The sequence below is a fragment of the Cotesia glomerata genome, linkage group LG7 (genome assembly GCF_020080835.1).
Source record: "Cotesia glomerata isolate CgM1 linkage group LG7, MPM_Cglom_v2.3, whole genome shotgun sequence".
Taxonomy (NCBI): Eukaryota; Metazoa; Arthropoda; class Insecta; order Hymenoptera; family Braconidae; genus Cotesia; species Cotesia glomerata.
The window spans coordinates 21786788-21807802 of record NC_058164.1 but is presented as its reverse complement, the minus strand read 5'-3'; the positions used below and the strand labels follow the sequence as shown (position 1 = coordinate 21807802).

The window sequence follows — 21015 nt, the reverse complement described above, 5'->3', positions numbered from 1 at the left end:
AAAAATAATTACTTGAAACTATTTGTTGAATTAATCAAGTATATCTGAAATAAGTAAGTTGTAAAGGAAAAAAAAACTGTTTTCGCCCGGGTTCGAACCGGGGACCTTCTGCGTGTTAGGCAGATGTGATAACCGACTACACCACGAAAACACAGTTGATGTTGTAGCTCAAATGATAGCTTATAAAATTCATGTGCTATTTTTTGTATTTTTAGTGTTTGTTTATGCTCATTTGCAATCGATTAGATATAGTTTTATTTTATTATACTTTTTTTCTATAGTTCTAATCTCAATTTGTTTAATTTTATTCTGAATTTTAATATTTTAATTTATTTTGATCTTTTATAAAACTTTGCAATTTGAAAACAAACGAATTTCTAGAAATAAAATTATAAATTTTTCGCTTTTTATTTTAAATAAAAAACCTTTAATTAATATTCATTATAATATAAAAAAAAGTTCTATTAATTTTTATAATTTATATTCAAATTTTTTCTTTTTTTGCTCCACTAATTTTATTTATAAACTAAAAAACCACTCAAATTTTCTGTTCTCAGCATTACATTATAAAATAAAATTAAATGACTTGAAGGGTGTAATCTAAACTTATAAAGCTCTTAAAATCGCCGACTCATACGTTGGTTTCTGTGGTGTAGTTGGTTATCACATCTGCCTAACACGCAGAAGGTCCTCAGTTCGAACCTGAGCAGAAACAACCTTTTGTTTTGTCAATTAATTTTTGAAATTTCTCCATTTACCTAAAACACTTTTTTTCTTACTGAATTTAAAAAATTGAAAAATTATGTAACAAGAACCAACAAATTTTTAATAACAAAAAAAATCAATAAGCAATAAATCAACAAAAATCTTACAATTTTTTAGATTTTTATAACAATTAAATTACTAAAAAAAAAAAATTTAGTAAAAGAATTCCACATGTAGAAATTAAAATAAATTATGTGCGAATTTTGAAATGTATTTTTTTATGATACTGAAGTTAGCTGACAACTCAATTTTTTCAATTTTTATAACAAATCGATTTTAATAAAAAAAAAATATTTCCAAAAATTTTCATTTATAACTTTTTTTAATTTTTACGAGTGAAACTTTTTAATTTTTTTTTTATAATAATTTCATTGCTAAAAAATTTATGAAAATTAATTTAGCATATATTTAATAATTTAAAAAATCTTAAAACAAGAAAATTATGGCAAATAAAAATTAGAAAAAAAAATTGACATGTAGAAATTTAAAAAATTGAAAAAAAAATTTTTTTTTAATTATTTTTTAGAATAAATTTTTTGTTAGATAAAATAAAAAAATTGTGGAGTGAGTGCTAACTTTAGTGGAATAAAAAATTCTAATACCTGTTATATTTTTTTTTATCATAATTTATTTGTTATAAAAATTTAAGAAATTGTCATATATCAGCTAATTTTAGTGTAATACAAACAAAAAAAACAATTGTACCAACTCAATCAATTATAAATTGAAGTATTGAAACCAACCATTATCTTATGATTGTTATGATAATAAAACGTTAACGCACAATAATGGCGGCGGTTGATGACGAGTATTTACATCGTGTATCGTCAAATATAGTAAATAACAATTACCAACAAAATATTAAATGGATTCCATTGTCAGTATCACTTGTCGAGTATCCTCAAGGTCAGTATTATTTATTTATTGCTTGTTTCCATAAATTAATACCATGATAACGAACTAAAACTTACCTTCAATTATTGAGGTTATGTTACTGTCGACGTAGCGATAAATATTTTTATTTTTGACTTAACATCCCGCAAATATTTATCAAATTATTTATTTTTATTTTTATTTTCAGGAGATTCATTAGGGCTTGGGTTAGCCCTGATAAGTTTGATGCCATTAGCGTTAATAGTAGGATTTATCACTCTCATTGCTTTCCGACGTGATTTACATACGGTAGGTGAATGAACGCTTTTATTTGTTTAGTTTATAATAAATATTAATTGTTAATTTAAAAAAATTTTTTGTTTTATAGATATGCTTTTTTATCGGAGTAATTGTCACGGATATTGTTGGTTTGTTTTTGAAATATACTATCAAAGAAGCAAGACCGATGAAACGTGATGTTGTTTATGTTGAATATGGAATGCCGTCGACACATTCATTGTTGATGTGGTTTTTTGCAACTTATACGGCGTTATTTGTATGCTTGAGGTAATTATTTTTCATAATTTTCTGGATATTTTTTTGAATAATTTAATTTTTAATTGAAGATTTGTTCTGAGTTAGCAGAACAATCACTTAGCGAATGAATATATGATCTAGATTTAATTAAATGTGTTGGAAAAATATATAAAAAAAACTTGGTACATGATACCAAAGTTATTGAAAATTGATATTTTTTTTGAAAAAATGAACCATAAAAAATTTCCACTTTTTATTTTTATAAATTTAAAATTAATAAAAATTTTTCTCCTTTTTTTTTTAATAAAAAAATTTTTATAAATTAACACCTAAATAATTTTTTTTTTTATTTATTTGGTTTAAATGCCAAGGCAGCAAGCCGAATGGCAAAATTTACAAATATTTAAGTATAAAGATGAGAATAAGTACACATACAGTTATAGCAAGTATTACCATGATAAGTAATACATTATACAAATGATACATATGATACATTTTATCGCAATAATAATTTTAGTAAATGATGATGGTAGGATAAAATTTCGATTAATTAACATAACAATGGAGTGATATAATATGTATGTAGATTCCAGAGATTTGTCCAGATTTATCTGAGACTTACAATTTACCATCAATTTCTAATTGCATGAAAAATTCAAAAGCTTTTGTTTTAAATGTTTCTAAACTATGAGATTCGATTATTTCAATTGGCAGTTTTCTCCAAAGCTGTATCGCAGACACCACAAATGAATGCTCGTATGATTTTGTAGTAAAGTGTGGTATTTTAAACATGACGTTATTATATTTTTCTGCTATTCTTTCTGATCGTCTAATGTCTTGATCCTCTTCTATGAATAAATTCCGTAGGAATTTTGGTTCACCAGTGGATAATAGTTTGGAAAAATAACACGCCAAGCAATAAATTCTCTTTGTTTTAATGTTTAGCCACTTTAGAGAAAGTCTATGAGGAGTAATATGTTCATCTCGTTTCAAGTCCAATATGAATCTAATTGAATTATTTATTAATCTTTGCAATTTATAATCCAATCGGTTAGAGGAGTCCAGCAACACTATCATCATAATTATCTATCATTTTTTTAGAAAACATTTTATTTTATATTAATATAAAAGCAGTTTATTAGCTAAAAAATAAAATAATAAACTGATTATAAATTTATCAGACTTGAATAATTTTTTATAAATAAATTATTAATTTAAAAAAAAAACATTTAATTAAGAATTTTATTTAAAATATAAAATTTTTAATCGTACGATGATATATTGATATCATATTTGCGATATTTTATATAAAAACAAATAATGAAATGTTAAAAATCTTAATAACAAAATTCTCTCAAAACACCTGTTCAAAAAATACTTTTAATTGAAGATGTTTGGTATTAAAAGCAGAAATAATTCAATGACACTGAATTTAACGGTCATCTAATAATTTTTTAGATTTTTATAACAATTAGATTAAAATTAAAAAATTTCCTCATGTAGAAATTTAAAAATAATTATTTGCGAATTAAAAAAAATATTTTTCTTTATAAAAGTTTAAAAAATGATATTAATTTATCATGCATTATAGTTTTAAAAATTAGCTTATATTTTACAACCACTGTGTAATGAAAGCTAAAATTAATTGATAACACTATTATAATAATTTAATGAAACTAGCATCCTTGCAGTCACTATGTGACTGCCGTGACTTGTGAAATATAAATAAATAAAATTTTGCTTTATTAAATAATGACTTTTATTAAATTGCACTGTACTTTTTGAACTATTAACGTTTTTAAAGATATAAGCTCATCCCAATGTTACACTCATCGAGAGCTTTTATTTGAGTACCCACATGCATTTTGACATATTTTTCATATATTTATATATATAATATATATAAATATATAAATTATATGAAAAATTTATGTGGGTACTGAAATGAAAAGTCTTGATGAGTGTAACATCAGGATGAGCTTATATCTTCAAAAATGTCAACATATATGATACATACATATATATAATATATAAAATATATGAAAAATTGATGTGAGTACTCAAATGAAAGGTTTCGATGAGTGTAACATCGGGATGAGCTTATATCTTAAAAAATGTCAATAGATCAAAAGACGAATGGTCGTTTTTTAATTATTTTAAATTGCACTGTACTTTCTTAACTATTGAAGTTTTTAAAGATATAAGCTCATCCCGATGTTACACCCATCAAGAGCTTTCATTTGAATACCCACATGCATTTTGATATATTTTTCATATATTTATATATATAAATATATAAATTATATGAAAAATTTATGTGGGTACTGAAATGAAAGGTCTTGATGAGTGTAACATCAGGATGAGCTTATATCTTCAAAAATGTCAATAGTTCACAAGATACAAGGTCATTTCTTAAATTAATTATGTATCTAGAAATAGAGCATTTTCAAATGCAGCCTAAATACTTATCATCATAAATTAACCATTGGTGAGAATGATATGAAACCTTGAAAAGGTACATTGCACACAAAATTTTGCTTATTCTCTTAATAACATAGATTATCAATATTTACATTTTTATTTACAGAATGCATCAAAACAATAACAGTACAGTTGTAGAAAAATTATGGAGATGGACAATCATCGGTGGCTGTGCAACAGTTGCCGTTCTAGTGTCATATAGTCGTATTTATTTGCAATACCATACAATATCACAGGTACTATGTGGTTTTGTTGTAGGTATTATAATGGGTGTTACATGGTTTTTTATAACTCATCTAGTCCTAGCGCCATTTTTTCCAATTATTGTGTCGTGGTAAGTCTCTCTAACATTAAAATATCATTGATTGCTATAATTATCTAAGATCATTATTAATTTATAAAATTATTTTAAGGCGATTGTCTGAATTTTTATTAATACGTGATTCAACCCTGATACCAAATGTGTTGTGGTTCGAGTATACGAACATAAGAACAGAGGCTAGAGCACGCTCAAGAAAACTAGTCTCTATGAAATCACAATGACGTCTGATGGTTGCCCAGTGGGCTGACAATAAATAAAGACACTTTTATTTATTTTAAAAAATTAGAGTTTTAATTTTTTCTTGATAATTGCGGTTATTTGAGATTTTTTAAAAGTCTAAGTTAGAAGTTTTTTAAATCTATTGAAAATAGATTGAAATATTGTAAAGTTAAATCTAACTTGTCATTTTTATAAGATTTTTGTTGACTATTAATGGTAAAATAATTTACTTAGGGAATTAAGTAATTGAAAATTATTTTTTTCGAGTTTTACTTTTTTAAGAAATGGCTTCCTAATTTAATTTAATTTTAATCTTTATATAAAAAAAATTATTGCTAAAAAAAATTAACTTAATTTAAGAGAAAAATTTTTGAACGAAAAATTTAATTTTAAGGAGTTTGATCGACTTAAATTAAATAAAAAAATTATTAAACTTAATTTAAGTATATTTTAATTGATTTAAGAATTTTTTTACTTGATTCAAGAGCATCAAACTCTTCAAAATAATATTTTTGGTTTAAAATTTTTTCTCTTAAATCAAATAAATTTTTTTTTATCAGCACATTGATTGTTTAGTTGTTTAATTATTATTCTAGTTGTGATTTATTAAATTTGAACTGTTAGAAAAAATAAAATATTCAATTTTAATAAAGAATTTATTTATTCAATTTTAAGAAAAAACGTATTCAAATTTTTGTATTTAAAAATCATTTAAATTCTCACTATTTTTATATCAATTTAAAATTATATTATATAAACATAATAGTATTGTCAGACAATAAAAAAAGTAAAACTCGAAATAATTATTTTTAAAATTCCCTAACATAAATTAAATGAAGCAATAATTACTTAATTATTTATAAAAAATATTTACGTGAATTAATTTAATTAAATAATGACTATTTATTGTTTAATAACGTGAATGAATTTTTTATACAATATTTTTTATTTTTTTAATCTACGATTTAATACATAATAATTATTGCTGATAATAATCGTAATAATAATAACAATAATACCTAGGATGTTCACATTAAATGTGAGTTAAAAGTATCAATAAAACAATAAAATACTTAATATGTGTATGACTTTTCAATAAAGACAATCAATTAAATAAAGCTGTATACTTCTTAAAATGTTAATCAGTCAACAAAATTTTGAATTCAACTTTAATAAAATCAAAAATATCATCGGCAAGCAATCGTCCGCAGTCGATGAAAAATTTCGAGCTTCTTTTGTCTTTTATAAGGTAAACTTGTTCATATTTTTTAGTATTATCTGTTATTATTGTCACGTTGACATTGAATTGCTTCAAAGTTTCTTTTACTGAATCTGACACGTCTGTTAAAAAAATAAGTTTTTTTAGGGACGTACTTAGCACGCCTCCTTGGTATGTTACTCTTAAGTAAAATAATTGGTGGTAGCATTCCAAAAATTTGTGCTCAATATCTGATTTGAATGACATTTTCTTCCAAAAATCATTTATTACTATCGTTAAACCATAGCCGTTGGTTGGTGCAATGAGATGCTGCTCTTTTAAGTGCGACAACAATTCGGTAGTTAGTCCATTCCATTTACATGATTTATGACCAATCGGACATCTCAAGTCATTGTACCGGCAAGCTGACTCGTGATTTCTGCGGTTGTTGCTTTTTATAAGTTTATTACACCCATTGCTGTAATAAAAATATTTTATTTTTTTTACATTATGGCTTTAACTAAATTATTACGTTACAATCTTAAAAATACAATAAATATTTAATATGTAACAATATTACAGTTTCTGTAACTGTAGGCGATTTTAATTTTTTTTTTGTAAATTACTTACATCTATAAAGTGTAAATAATTTTAATATTAATTAAGTATAATTTTTAATTTTAATCATTAATATTAAAATAAAAATTGTTTGATTTAAAATTATGAAATAATATTTTGTAATTTTAAATAAAAAAATTTTTATGAAATGATAAAAGTTTTAAAACTTACTATAGTTATTATTATTATAATATTCAGAATTTTACTAATTAAAAATGATAAAATCTTAAAAATATTATTTGTATGCGGTTTGTCGGCTAATTTCGGCTGTATTCGTTTTTTCTGTTACTAGGCGGATTTAATGACCCGAAAAATACTAAAAATAATAATATCAAGTTTGAATTTTATTTAACTTTGAGAAAGATATTTTTTTATAAAAAAAAGTCAAGTAAAATTTAATCAATTAAAAATATTGAGCAAAGTTTAATTTAATCAAAATTTAATTCAAATTTACAAATAAAGAATTTAATAAAAATTTGATTTTATATATAATTATAAAAATTCAAATTTATACACTGATAGAAAAATTAATTTGATTCAAGAGAAAAGATCTGAAATTAAAAAAAAAATTTTGAATAATTTTATTGTCTTGAATCAAGGAAAAAATTTTTGAAACAAGTAAACTTTTTGCATGCTTCATAAACAATAAAATTTTTAAAAATAATTTTCTTGCATAAAAATTTTTTCTCTTTAATTAAATTAATTTTTCTATCAAAGTAAAAGTTAAATTTTATAACTAAGAAAATTTTTTTTGTCTAGAAATTTTCGTAAAATAATTTAAAATCTAATTATAATTTTCCAATAAAACTTTAATGAGATCAGATTCAAATTTTGAATCTAATTTATGTTAAAGAAAAAATATCACAAGTTAAGATTTAATTAATGTTCAACTTAAATTTCATTAATACTTATAAAAATTTAGTTATAAAATCATTTATTTATATTTATATTATTTAAACTCACGAAAACTTCACTTCATGAAAATTAAGTTAGCCGACATCTAAAAATTTTTAGAATTTTTTTTTATTGAAAAAATTACAAAAAAATAAAAATAAAATTTCATTTGTAGAAAACTTGAAAAACTATAAGTGCAATTTCGAAAAAATATTTTTTAGTTCTAATTTAATAAATTAAAAAAAAATCAAAAAGTCAAAAATGTCGGTTAACTTTAGTATTATCTTCACTTCACTAAAAAATTACCGATTTTTGGTCAAACTATAATTATCAAAAAATTTTTTTATCAAAACACATTTTTATAAATAATTTATAAAATTTTAAACAAACCTAAAATTCTTGCATGGCAACACCAAAGAATTAACAAACTGTTCAAGATTTCTTTCGCGTTTTGAAATAGTTGGATTGCGACAATACGGACAATGTATCACTTTACTGAAACAATCAGCGCACACAATTTTATTGCACGTAATACAAGAAAATATTCTTCTCAACTGCAAAGACTCTAAGCAAATTTTACATAGACCGTCGGTTATTATTTTCTGACGAAGCCTATTGTCCACGACATTTTCTTCGTCGCTTATCGCTTCATCGTAGCCGTCACTTGTACCTGCAGAGAGCCAAAATTTGACTATGAGAATATAAAAGAACCAGACGCTTACTTAGTGACAATAAATTACTTACCCGTACAACTTATAGGTACAAAGGTATAAAAATTACAATGCTTTTTTCCGTACTCCTTTAAATTTGGGACCGATTGCAATTTCTTCAGCTCACATTTTTCATCCGTCGTTAATTGCGCCAGTGAATTATTTTTTTTAATCCCAGATTTTTTGAAAAACTAAAACACAATTAAAAACATTAAAAGACAAATTAAAAAGTTTTATTTTTAATTTATTTATTCTTCTTATTACCGATATTAATTTTTCAAACATTTTTCGTTGAAGAAATAAATTTTTATTAAAAAAAACTAAAGCGCACAGAGATGTTGACCCACCAGAAGACCTTAAAAAACTGACCAGTTTCATCTTGATCTTGCATGTTCCCGAAAATCCATGAATTTAAAAAAATAAAAGGATCTTATTCTCTCCAAGGATTCATGTGTCAACGTCAGGTTAAAAACTTTCTCTAAAAATATTTCTTGCCTTAGAAAAACTTAGTCTTCTTTCCAGGAAAACTATCATGACATTGAGGTATTTCGAAGGTCTTACCGTTTTAAAGGTCCGTGATTCATCGATTTAAAACCTTTAAAAAAATACTACCAGATTCCTTTTATCTTTTTTCAACCCAAATTTTTCTCACTTATTCTCAATAAACTTCTTTTTTATATTAATCACTCACTAATTACCGTAAATAAATAAATAAAGGCTATTTAACTGTTAATAGAAATTTTTCCCGCTTTTTTTTTGCGCATGCGTATTTACATAATTCTAACATAAAAAACATTTAATTGTTTATTAAATTCTTAAATAATTATTTAAAAAATTTTCCTGATAGTTCTTTTAATTTTTTACTCGTGAATTTTTTTTATTTCTTCTTTATTTTGGAATTTTTTTATAATTATAAAAATTAGCGAGAAAATTTTAAATTTTTGTAATTAATTAATATTTTCTTTCAAAGAAGAAATAAGTACTAATTTTTTTTTCTGTATAAAATAGTAAATTATCTTCAAAATTGTTTGCTACAACTTAAAAAGTATTTTTTAGGCTTAGTCATAACTTCAAACACGGTTATCTAAAAAATGTTCTTGTATCGGCATTCTGCATTGACCGTACCATCGCCCTAGGGTGCTATTCATTCATTTCAAGCTTGCATTTACTTTTAATCTACAATAAGTTATTTAGTTATTCATAAAACTGGTGGGAGAAATGGAAATAAAGTCATTCATATTTGTGCTTGGTTTATTTAATGATAAACTGTTAATTTTTAAGATAATTTATCAGTTAAGTCAGTAGAAATTAGTCATTAAAATGTGACGAATTAGATAAGCAAGATCATACATTTTTTTAAATTATCGATATCGAAGCATCTTTACTTTTGTGTCAAGATAAATTTTTTTGAGACAAAAATTTTTCATAATATATCATTGCGTCCATTCTTTACATATAATTAGCACAGTTCGTAGGAAAGTGGACATAGGATGTTAATCATAATACTAATTGTCAATTCATTGCGACGTTTCGGTCATGTATTTTACCTTCATCAGGCATCTAAAAAATTTTTTAATTACAAAACACATGTTATAAAAAATTTTACAAAAGTTTTACATGTTCAATACAATGTTTATGTGGAAAACATATTTACCTCAACACGTAGTACATAATAAACATCATATATAACGCACACTTGATCTTATTAATAATTAAAATTAAATTTTAAATTAATATATTTGGTAAAATAATTAGTTTGAAATACAAATTTTTTTTTATTAGTTAGATTAGATTAGATTCACTTTTATTTATGCCAAAGCCTAACGGCCAAATGGCAATTTTCAAGTACAAAAAACAAAAAATTCAGAATAAAATTAATCAATACATTAGATTTATAATGGAGTAAGATGTACTACAATGAGAGACTACATAGTAAATTGACGATGTAGATGAGATCATAATACAGATAAATAATTGTAGTATTTTATAAAATAAGTAAAAGTAAAATACAAGATTTATTTTACAATCATAATTTAAATGTTATTCAAGTTTAAATGCTCCCTTAAAATTTATTTGAATGTATATTTTTGTAAACATTTTTCTGAGTTTTCATGAAAAATTTTTATAATTTCAAATAAATTCATCAATTATTGAAAAAAAATGATTTCTTCTCAATTTAAAAAAATTACTGAGTTTTATAACGAAAAATAAAAAATTTATAAACTCTTATAAAATTCAATAAAATATTTATTAGTTTAATTTGATTTAAAAAAAAATTTTTTTTGTTAAAGAAGAGTATTAATCATAATAAACATAATAAACCCAACATTGATTCTTCTGATCTTTTTTTTTATAATCCTATAAAATAAAACAAATATATCGCATTTTGACTTACAAACTCTTCATATTTGTGTTGAAGATTATGATATATTTCATTTAAATAAAATAAATAAATATACTCTAATAAATAAAAAGATAATAAAATAATAAAACGATGAAAAATACTGGAGATCAATTTTTTGATCATTTAATTCCATTGTACTTTTCATGAAAATGAATTTAATTTCTGCATCAAATTCCTATAAAATCCTAAGTAAGTTTGACTCAACAAAAAAAAATTTTTTTATAAGTTCTATAAATTTTGTCCAAGAATTTTTTATACTTCTATAAAAATCTTAGAATTCAATTTTTTGATGAAAATTTTTATTAAATTTTTTCTTCTGCGTCAATGATTGTTTTTAGATTTAAGTTTTTTTTTTTATCAACGTTATTACTTATCACTGTGAAAAAAAAAAATTTATAAATATTTGAGGTCATAAATTTAATTATGATATGAATAAAATTATTAATATTTAATATTTTATATTTTATAATGACACTGAAGTTGACAGACATAAGAAAGTTTTTTTTACAATTTTATAGCAATGAAATTATTATTAAAAAATTCCACATATGAAAATTAAAAAAAAAATTAGGAAAACGGTTGACCCTGAAGGCCATCCCTGCAACTTCCCGCTAATTCCATACTTAGGCGCTTAAAATTGCACCAATGACGTTTTTGAGCTCTTCGAGCTCAAAAATACAATTTATGGGTTATTTTGAGCTCTCCGAGCTCAAAGAGATTGCTTTCTTATGCTTTAAAGCTCTTCGAGCTCAAAAGTCTGATAGAGATTTGATGACACTATTTTTGAATTTTTAAACCGCAAGAACTTTGGAATGAATCAACCGATTTTGACGCGGCTAGAAGCATGCGACGCAGTTTTTTAAGCCTGACACAGAATGTCAAATCTTGAATTGATCGCGCTAGAATTTTGGAGTTATTCCGAAAACACTTTTTCGGTTTTCTTTGTTCACGATATCTCTCGAACGAATCAACCGATTTTGACCGGACTGGTGGCGATCGACGTGGTTTTTTGAGGTTAAGAGCTGATTAGTTTTTGGAATTGAACCGTTTAAGCCGTTTAAAAGTTATTCCAAAAAAACCACATTTGAAAAAAATTTTTTTTTCAGTTTTTTTAAGATTTCTCAAAATCTATTGATCTGAATTGGTCCAAATTGTTTTCAAAATCTAAGTTTAGTCAAGCCCTTTCGAATGGCACCAACCGCGATGAAATCGGTCAAGCCGTTCAAAAGTTATAAGCGTTTCACATACTTTTACACACACACACACACACACACACACACACACACACACACACACACACACACACACACACACACACACACACACACACACACACCGTGACAACCTCGCGGAGATAGTCAGGGAAGCTTCCTGTGACCTTCAAACGTCGAGATCTGATGAAAACTCGATTTTTGCAAAACGGGGTGAAAACAATAACTTCCCGATTTTTGAAAATCTTCGATTTTCTTAGCGGGAAGTTAAAAATATTAGGATAAATTTTTAAAAGTATTTTTATTATTGTAATTGAATGGTTATAAGAATTTAAAAAATTGGCAGTTTTTAGCTAACTTAATAACATTAAAGTTAGCAATTACTTAACTATTTTTCAATTTTATTTAACAAACAAATTTATTCCCACGCAGCACAAATTTTTTTTTGTTAATGTTTTGTTGAAGTTAAGTTAAAAATTATTAATTTTTTAACTTCTTGTTGAGTGAAATCTACCAAAGAGTCATCATTTTTTCTTTGTGACGCTTGAGTTCTAAAAAATTGTTTAAGAAAATTGTATTTTTAGTTTTTTAAAATTTCTACATGTCAACTTTTTTTCCTAATTTCTCTTTGCACTAATTTATTTCTTAAAAAAAATTCTATGCTAACTAAAGTATCCTCATTTTATAGATAATTAAAAATAATTAATCAAATTTCTTATTAGTTCTTCTTAAAAATTTATTATCATAAACTTCAATAATTAAAAATTAATAAATTTATAAACTTTTAAAAATTTGCATATTTATAAGTTAAGGTTGGCCACATTTACCTCAGATCTAATTCAACCACCAGCGCTGACGGTCACCTTTTAAAATAATAGTAATCGATATTGATAAGTTATTATGTGTAAAACTCAAGTGCTTGGCGAATAAATGAATTTGTTAATAAATAATTAGTCTATAATTAAAATAAACATCTTCTTGATCAAAACAATTAGTGAATTAAACATAAAATGGATTTCAATGTGAAGAAACTTATGAAAGAAGGAGTTAGAACTGCATTCAATCGCGTTGTCCAGGTAATAATTGTGTCAATCATCTTCATCTTAACAATTGTTTAAAAAATTAATTTTTCTTACTACTTCTAATTATAATTAAGACTATTAATAAATTTTTTTATAGTTATTAATTATTGTGAAAGAAGAAAAAAATAAAATATCGATTATCATTAAAATTAATTCACAAATTTTTAAATATTTTCAAAGATGGCAGCACTGTGATCTTGAATCTTGAAACATTTTTTTTTTTTTATTATTTATTATTATAATTTCCATAATTATTAATCAACACTAGCGCCACTGTTGACGGGCGGTAGAAGTTAATAGAAAAATTTTCTAGTAGGAATTCGTTGAAAATCTATCATTATATTTTACTGTTATTGTTATTCGGTGTGTTTCATAGCTTAGAGATTAGTCAGCCTCAGCCAATGAGTTTGAATAAATAAACATTAAATTGTTAGTAATTAAATTTATACTGTCAAAATGGATTTTAATGTTAAAAAATTAGTTAAAGATGCTGGTGCTGCGCTTAGTCGTGTTGTCCAGGTATTTTATTATTATTTACATTTTTTTATGATGAAATTATTATTTTTATGACTTATTAACGTATCATTTATGTTTCTAGGGCTTCGTGTTATTTCATTTTTTTTTCATCATTATTATTATTGTTAATATTAATATTCTTATTATTATTTCACTGTGATTAATATTATTTATATAATTTGTTTTTCTTAAGGTTAACTATAATTACAAGATAAATTATTTTTTATAATAAGGTTAAGATAAATTGACCCCATACTCTGATAATCATCATAATGAAATTTAATTGCTGTCACTATTGTTAGCTTTTTTATAAAATCTTTAGAAATTTTTGAATAAATTTGTGATAAGAAGCAATATGACAGTTTAATAATTATTAGAAAAATTTTTAAAAATGTTGTATGATCAATCAAAAGACATTTTTGTAATTTAATGCCTTCTCTGTAATTTTTACATTTTTTTATAATTGAAATTAATTATTTTGTTTATTTATTTAATTTATTTTACTCATAAAGCTTACAGCAATTCAACATAAATTGATTTACTATTCACAATGTGATTTAAATTGTCAAAGTTGTGCAAAAAGTTTAAAATAATGGTTTATAAATGTATATAATTAACATATCATAAATTTGTATTGTCATTTATGTCATATAGTAAAATAGTAGAATAAGAATAGTATTTAATAATTTAAACAAAATACTCTTAATTTCCTAATTGAAATTAATTGTTTAAAATTAGATTTTATTTAAAAAAAAAAGATACTAGATAGCCGTCAAAAAATTTATTTAATATAAATATTTATTTTAATTTTCTCATTAAATGAAAAAAAAATTCTAATATTGAAGATTATAGACACCCGGCAATTTTTTTGACTTTTTAAAAATTTATTTAAGTATTCAAAAAATCGAAAATTTTGACTTCTATTGAATTTTTAAAACTTACAAAAATATTTTTAGTATCTTAAATTTTTTAAAATAATATTTTCATATCTAATGTTTTAAATTCAACCACGAGTAAAAAGTAATTCAAATAATTACTCTTGCTAATTAGATCAATTAAGAGTACAGTAATATTCAAGTTAAAACATGAATATTCTATTTTAATTACTGAAGATATTTTAACATCTATGACACATTATTTCATGCAATTATCTTGCAAAATTTCATTATCTCTAAGAAAGTTTTGTATTTTTTATCAACATTAACATTATGACTCCAGTTATTTAAAACATTAGTATGCGTAAGTTAAAATTACTTGTAAACTATTGATTTTACGTAAAAGTTCATTCTGACCTTTTTTATAGAAACTTTTTTCTTTTATAAAAAAGTTTCTATTGACTTTTTGCGTAAGTTCTATAGTTTCAAAGATATTATAAAACTTTACTCATTCATAATAAATTGCAACACGTATTCTCTTTAAATTATTTATTATTGTACTTATTAATTTTCAAATTTAATGAAATTTTGATGTCAAACACCCAAAATATAATAAATTTAATGATCTATTTTTTTAATAATAATTTTTTTAACTAGTTAACAGAAGAAACACTCGGGACATCAGAAAAAACGGAGCTCGATGCACACTTTGAGCATTTATCAGAACGTGCTAACACTACCAAGATGTGGACCGAAAAAATTCTACGCAATATGGAAGCTATGTTAACACCAAATCCTGGTAATTTTAATTCTATATATTTTTTTTTATTTTTAATTTTCCTTTATTAAGGGGGTATTCTGGTTTAAAAGCATGAAATTTCAGGTAATTTTTGGAGCGTCGTAAAAAAAAAGGCAATCAATATTGTTGCTATCAATTTTTTTATAACTTATTTATTATTTATTAACATTATAAGAATACAGAGAGATTAAAAAAATAAAAAAAGTTGAAAATTAAAAAAATTAGCAGCTCATGAAGTGGGGGCCTCCCGGTCTCAAAAATTGGCACGTGACTATACCTACGATTCCAACCCTCCTAGCAATCGGAAACAAAAAAATAAAAAATATTATTAATCTAGAGTAATGTCGCTATGGTTAGAACTACGGTTATTTTTTTTTTTTTTTTTTTTTCAGGCAGTCATTTTTTGAAAAATTTTTTTTTTCAACTTTTTCGTAGTTGGTCACGTGTCAATATTTTAAGACCCCCCCCCTCCCTCCACTTCATCAGCTGCTAATTTTTTTAATTTTCAACTTTTAAAATTTTTTTCTGTGTTCTTATAATGTTAATCAATCACTTATTAAAAATGTGGATACTAAAAATATTGATTGCCTTTTTTTACGGCACTCCGAAAATTACCTGAAATTTCATGCTTCTAGACCAGAATGCCCCCTTAAGACTCAATAGCCATATTAAAGATTTTAAACATATCCAACATCTGAACTAATGTTACATTTTTTAATAATCTAGGTAACAGAATCGAAGATTTCTTTTACGAAAAAATTGACAAGAAGAAACCAAATCGTTTGAGTAATTTGGAGTACGTTGGTATCGATATGATTGAAGCGGGGAATGAATTCGGTTCTGGCGTAGCTTATGGTAAATACTACATCCAATTATTAATTTTTATTATCAACACTTCCTAATAATTTTGTCTGCTTTTAGGCAGTGCCTTAATAAAAGTTGGCCAGTGCCAGCAGAAATTGGGTCAAATAGAGCGTGATTTTATTGGAACGGCGGCTAATTGTTATATTCAACCACTAAGAAAATTCCTTGAAGGAGAAATGAAGACCGTCAGCAAAGAAATGCATATTTTAGAATCTAAAAGGTTTATTTTTTAAAAATTTACTTTGTTTAAAAATTATTAACCAGTACTAAAAGTTTCTTAATTTTAGGCTTGACTTGGATGCTTGTAAAAATCGAGTGAGAAAAGCCAGAAGTATGCTCGGACAACAGAGTGTAAGTTAATGGATTATATTAAATACTTTTTATTAAATTATATTATAATAAAAAAAAAAATTGTTTTTTAATGCTGCATTAAATAGGACTCTGGTGTATCACCAGAAGTTTTACTTGATCAGGTATTACAGTTATTTATCTTTAAGTTTAGAATTTAAAATTCGAATGAATAATTTTTTTTTTAAGCAAAAGGGTTGGTAAATTTTTTGAGGTTTTGATTTTTAATTTTTTTATATTCTTAAAAATGATCAAACATCTTTTTTTTAATACATTTAAACTATAAATGAATAATAATATTATTATTATTATTATTAAAGTAATAATTATATGAGAATAAACTAAGATTTTACATTTTAACTAATCAAAACATTAAGGGGAATAGCGACTGTAAGGATCGAAAAAATAGGTGATTTTCGGGAATTTTTTTGACTGGGATGATAAAGGAATTTGGGTATCGGGTTTTTTTTTGTTTTATAAAGTATACATTAAAGATCATTCTTCTAAATTTTGATTAAAAAATATCATGTTGTTACAAAGTTATAAGCATTTTTGTGGAGCACCAAAAAAATTTCCCCTACCACAGTGGGATCTCTAACTCAAAAACGGATTATCTAAAATAAAAAAACCAAACTGCGTTGTAATCTGCATGCATGTGGTTATCGTTTCACGTAGGGGATTTTGAAAATTTGAATTTAAAAAAAATCGCGACATTTTAAAAATTTTTTCGTTTTTTTTTCTCATTTTTTTGGATTCAAATAGCCCTAAAAAACCTTAAAAATCAAAATTTTCAAAATCCCCTACGTGCAACTATAGTTACTGAATAGATAAATACGGAAAAAAAAAGTTGCAAATTGTTTCATATTTATGCAAATTACAGATCCCACCAGTTCAAAAAAAGTAGTTTCAAGAATAACGCGTTTTCATCGGAGCGCCGCGTGTACAATGGTAATTTAACACGCTGTCACAAAAATGACTAAAACTCGAAAAATATTCGGAATTTTCATATAAAACTCTAGATACATATTTTTGATTGTATAAACTTTGATTTAATAAAAAAAAAATTTTTTTTTTTTTCAATTTCACAGTGGCTATCCCCCTGAATAAAATTTATTGAAAATTAAACTCTAATTGATAAAAATTGAAAACCGTATTGCCTTTAATTATCTAAATTTTTTACAATAAATTTACTTAGATATAAAAAATAATTGTTTAGTTTCACGCCCGCAATACTTCAACTATAAAAATGATATTTACATATTTTTTTCTTAAAGTTAATTAAAAATAGAATAATTAAAAAAATTTTTTGAAAAAATTATGTATAGAATATTAATAATAATAATTAAAATTTTTAAAACCAAAAGGCAGAGAGGGAGTTGAGAGTCGCGCAGTCAGAGTTCGATAGACAAGCTGAGATAACGAAATTACTATTAGAAGGAGTCGCAAGCTCGCAAGCTGGACATTTACGCTGTCTCCATGAGTTTGTGGAAGCTCAAGCCCGTCATTATGCTCAATGTCATGCAATAATGCAAGAGTTGCAACGTGACTTAGCTGGGTAAGTTAATCACAATCTTTATTTTTAAAAATATATTAAAATAATTAATAAATTAATAACAAAGCATTTTTTAGACTTCATTAAAGCATTTGACACACGTAGAAAATGTATTTATTTATTTATTTTTTTACAAGCTATCCAACTCTCGATTGGTGATTTAAGTGAGTAATGATTTGCTAATGCATCCTAATTTGTTAGTCAAAAACGTACTTGTCATTGGAAGAGATGCTTAGCGTCATTACTCATTTTTGGCAATCAAATTTAAAAATTAGCTTGATCTAATCCTAAATTGGTTTATGTATATAAGAGCTTTCGTAGTAATTTTAATGCCTGTTATTTGTCTGCTTAAACCTTTTTATTAAAATAAATTTATAAAGTAAGTTTGTTACAAATATCCAATGGAATATCCACACATTTGTGGGCTTACAGGGCACGGCAACCAAGTCCTCTTCTAAGAGTCAACAGTGAAGATGTCATTGAATTAACTCCTTCATCAACAAATACACAAAATTCACCTAGCCATCAGTCTATGACATCTAACTATGTAACAGCGACTTTTGAAACAAACGATACTTCAAAAGTATAAAAAACAATTTTGGTTTTATCTTATTCTAACTCTGACATTTTGATTGAAACTTATCCACTCGTCTATTAATGAATTTTAATCTCAATTATTGAAACTAATTATTTTATTTGTGAGTCAATAGTCAATTATCCTATCAACGTAATTTATGGTGAATAGAATTTTAATGAATAATTAAATATTTTAAACAGAGCTAATATTATTTATTTATTAAGCGCTAATATAGGCTTTAATATTCCGTCGTTGTTATTGTTATTTAATTATTAAAACATTATAATAAATATTAATTATATCAAACTTTATTAATTAATTAAGCTTATTAGTTTTAATAAATATCCTTTAGATATAATGGTGTTGGACTATGCATGTTTGTTGTTAATAAATATTTTTCCTTTTACTCTGTGCTTTAATTGAAGTCTAAAAAATTTTTTATCATTTTTTTAATTTATATTTTGTACGTCTTAATTATTTTGTGAGTTAATCACATATTAAAAAAAATTTTTCTTTCCTTTAATAAAGCCTAAAAATTCTCCTGTTAATTGATCCAAAATGTGTAATTTTTTTTTATTTATTTATTTTCTCCCTAGAACTAATCAACAGAATACAGAACCGGTAAATAATAGTGATCAAGAAAAAGCCCGCGTTGTTTGTGATTACGAACCACGAGATCCAAGTGAGCTAAATCTCATGAAAGATGAGGTAAATAAATTTGAGATTTAACGCCTGAATTTTTTTATACTCATTTTTTTTACTTTACACTGTATGTTAATTTTTATATTAAAAACAAATATTTACAGCAATTAAAAACTGTAAACTATTATCAATTAACGATCAATGCATTAATTTATGAATTACTCATTAAAATTTACATTAGTTTTTTACACTTGAATACATAATTAAAAGCAATATTTTTTTTACTTCTTTTTAAAATTATGTCTAGTAATTAAAATAAATAACAATGGTTTTATTGGCGTTAAATACTTACACTCAATAGAATATATCTTTTTTACTTGTAAATTTTATTATTAAACTTTGTTTAACTGTAAAATTATTTTATTGAATACATATTTATGTATATTATATGCATGTATTTTTATTTTTAAGTCAATAAATATTGTACTTTAAGTTTGCTTGGATATTTTTATTTTTTTTTATTGTTGTTAGTATAGATGTATATTATTATCGGAGTATATTTTGTAAGTAGATTGAATTTTATTTATTTTTTAACTCCAATTTTTTTTTTTTCATTTTTAGGCTAAGTAATAAAATTATTTCTTTAAATTTATCTTGTATTTAAAATTTAAAAATCATTTTTTTTTATTTTAAATTAAAAAAAAAATAAACTGAACTTTTTTTTAAAAAAATTTTTTTTAGTCAGCAGACAAAATTTATTCACAATGATCGTAAAAAAAAATTTGTCGAAAAATTTTATTTATTTTTTTAAAGCTTAATTTTTTAAGCAATAAAAAAATTTTAATTTTAACTTTTTAATTCAGATAAAAAATTAGAAATTTTAAACTTTTATCAACACCAAAATATTTTTAAAAATTTTATCTATAAGTGTGTAAAAATTTTTTTCTGCATGAAATTTTAGTATGCATATTTTTAAAAAATTGCCAACTGAATTGTAAAATTTAACTAAATTATTTTAGGATAATATTCAACAATTTTTTAGGTAATATGTGTAACATCTATCCCAGGAGATGAAGATTATGTTATGGGATACCGAGGCTTGCAACGTGGAAAAGTTCCTAAAGCATATCTTGAAATAATATCATTTAACATGTTCAATTAATATTTCATATTATTATCATCATTTTAAAAAGTTAAAACATTCCTCTAGAAATTATTAAAACAATAAACAAACTAATATGTTCAATAAATAACGTAAGGCCTAAAGTATTAAATATAAAGCAGATTCCATCGCAATATATTTTTGTCTCGTAATATATTGTAAATAATAATTACAGCTAAATATCTTCTATCAGTAAATATATTTGTTGACTAATGTATTTAAACTATTAAAAGTTGTATCAAATAATTTAAATCGTTTTTTAAAATTCTATATGTCTAAATCAATATTTACAAAAAAAATTTATCGAATTCTTTATTGTTAAAAAAATCTTAAATTTTCTGAATATAAATTTTTCTGAAATAAGTC

The 21015-nt window shown here is 23.9% G+C and overlaps 3 protein-coding genes and 2 non-coding genes across 14 annotated transcripts; 3 read left to right on the top strand and 2 right to left on the bottom strand.

The window, feature by feature from the left end:
• Positions 1-77: 77 nt before the first annotated feature.
• Positions 78-151, bottom strand: Trnav-aac. The gene has a single exon. It is a non-coding gene; the product is annotated as a tRNA-Val (tRNA).
• Positions 152-641: 490 nt separating this feature from the next.
• On the top strand, positions 642-715 carry Trnav-aac. Its single transcript has one exon. It is a non-coding gene; the product is annotated as a tRNA-Val (tRNA).
• An 800-nt stretch (positions 716-1515) lies between these two features.
• On the top strand, positions 1516-5260 carry LOC123268692 (dolichyldiphosphatase 1-like). Its single transcript, XM_044734015.1, has 5 exons — positions 1516-1671; positions 1847-1947; positions 2027-2205; positions 4763-4990; positions 5070-5260. Exons 1-5 carry the CDS (start codon positions 1554-1556, stop codon positions 5197-5199), a joined length of 756 nt encoding a protein of 251 aa, XP_044589950.1. The 5' UTR covers positions 1516-1553; the 3' UTR covers positions 5200-5260.
• Positions 5261-6196: 936 nt separating this feature from the next.
• LOC123268685 (E3 ubiquitin-protein ligase SINAT5-like) lies at positions 6197-10535 on the bottom strand. 3 transcript variants are annotated; one of them, XM_044733998.1, is made up of 7 exons: positions 10272-10535; positions 10165-10177; positions 9179-9212; positions 8882-9095; positions 8652-8808; positions 8298-8577; positions 6197-6873 (listed from the first exon to the last, which is right to left on the bottom strand). In XM_044733998.1, the coding sequence occupies exons 4-7, from the start codon at positions 8993-8995 to the stop codon at positions 6336-6338; spliced, it is 1089 nt and encodes a 362-aa protein (XP_044589933.1). In that variant the 5' UTR covers positions 8996-9095; positions 9179-9212; positions 10165-10177; positions 10272-10535; the 3' UTR covers positions 6197-6335. The 3 variants fall into 3 exon arrangements, with proteins under 3 accessions (XP_044589933.1, XP_044589930.1, XP_044589931.1); XM_044733995.1 differs by lacking the exons at positions 10165-10177; positions 10272-10535 and having other exon boundaries at positions 9179-9417; XM_044733996.1 differs by lacking the exons at positions 10165-10177; positions 10272-10535 and having other exon boundaries at positions 8882-9417.
• Positions 10536-13088: 2553 nt separating this feature from the next.
• LOC123268687 (endophilin-B1) lies at positions 13089-20838 on the top strand. Of its 8 annotated transcripts, none has more exons than XM_044734000.1 (9): positions 13089-13308; positions 15363-15504; positions 16231-16359; positions 16426-16588; positions 16656-16719; positions 16806-16841; positions 18081-18271; positions 19442-19553; positions 20530-20837. In XM_044734000.1, the coding sequence occupies exons 1-9, from the start codon at positions 13243-13245 to the stop codon at positions 20647-20649; spliced, it is 1023 nt and encodes a 340-aa protein (XP_044589935.1). In that variant the 5' UTR covers positions 13089-13242; the 3' UTR covers positions 20650-20837. The 8 variants fall into 8 exon arrangements, with proteins under 8 accessions (XP_044589935.1, XP_044589936.1, XP_044589938.1 ...); XM_044734008.1 differs by lacking the exon at positions 13089-13308 and adding an exon at positions 13762-13833 and having other exon boundaries at positions 20530-20838; XM_044734001.1 differs by lacking the exon at positions 16806-16841.
• Positions 20839-21015: the final 177 nt, after the last annotated feature.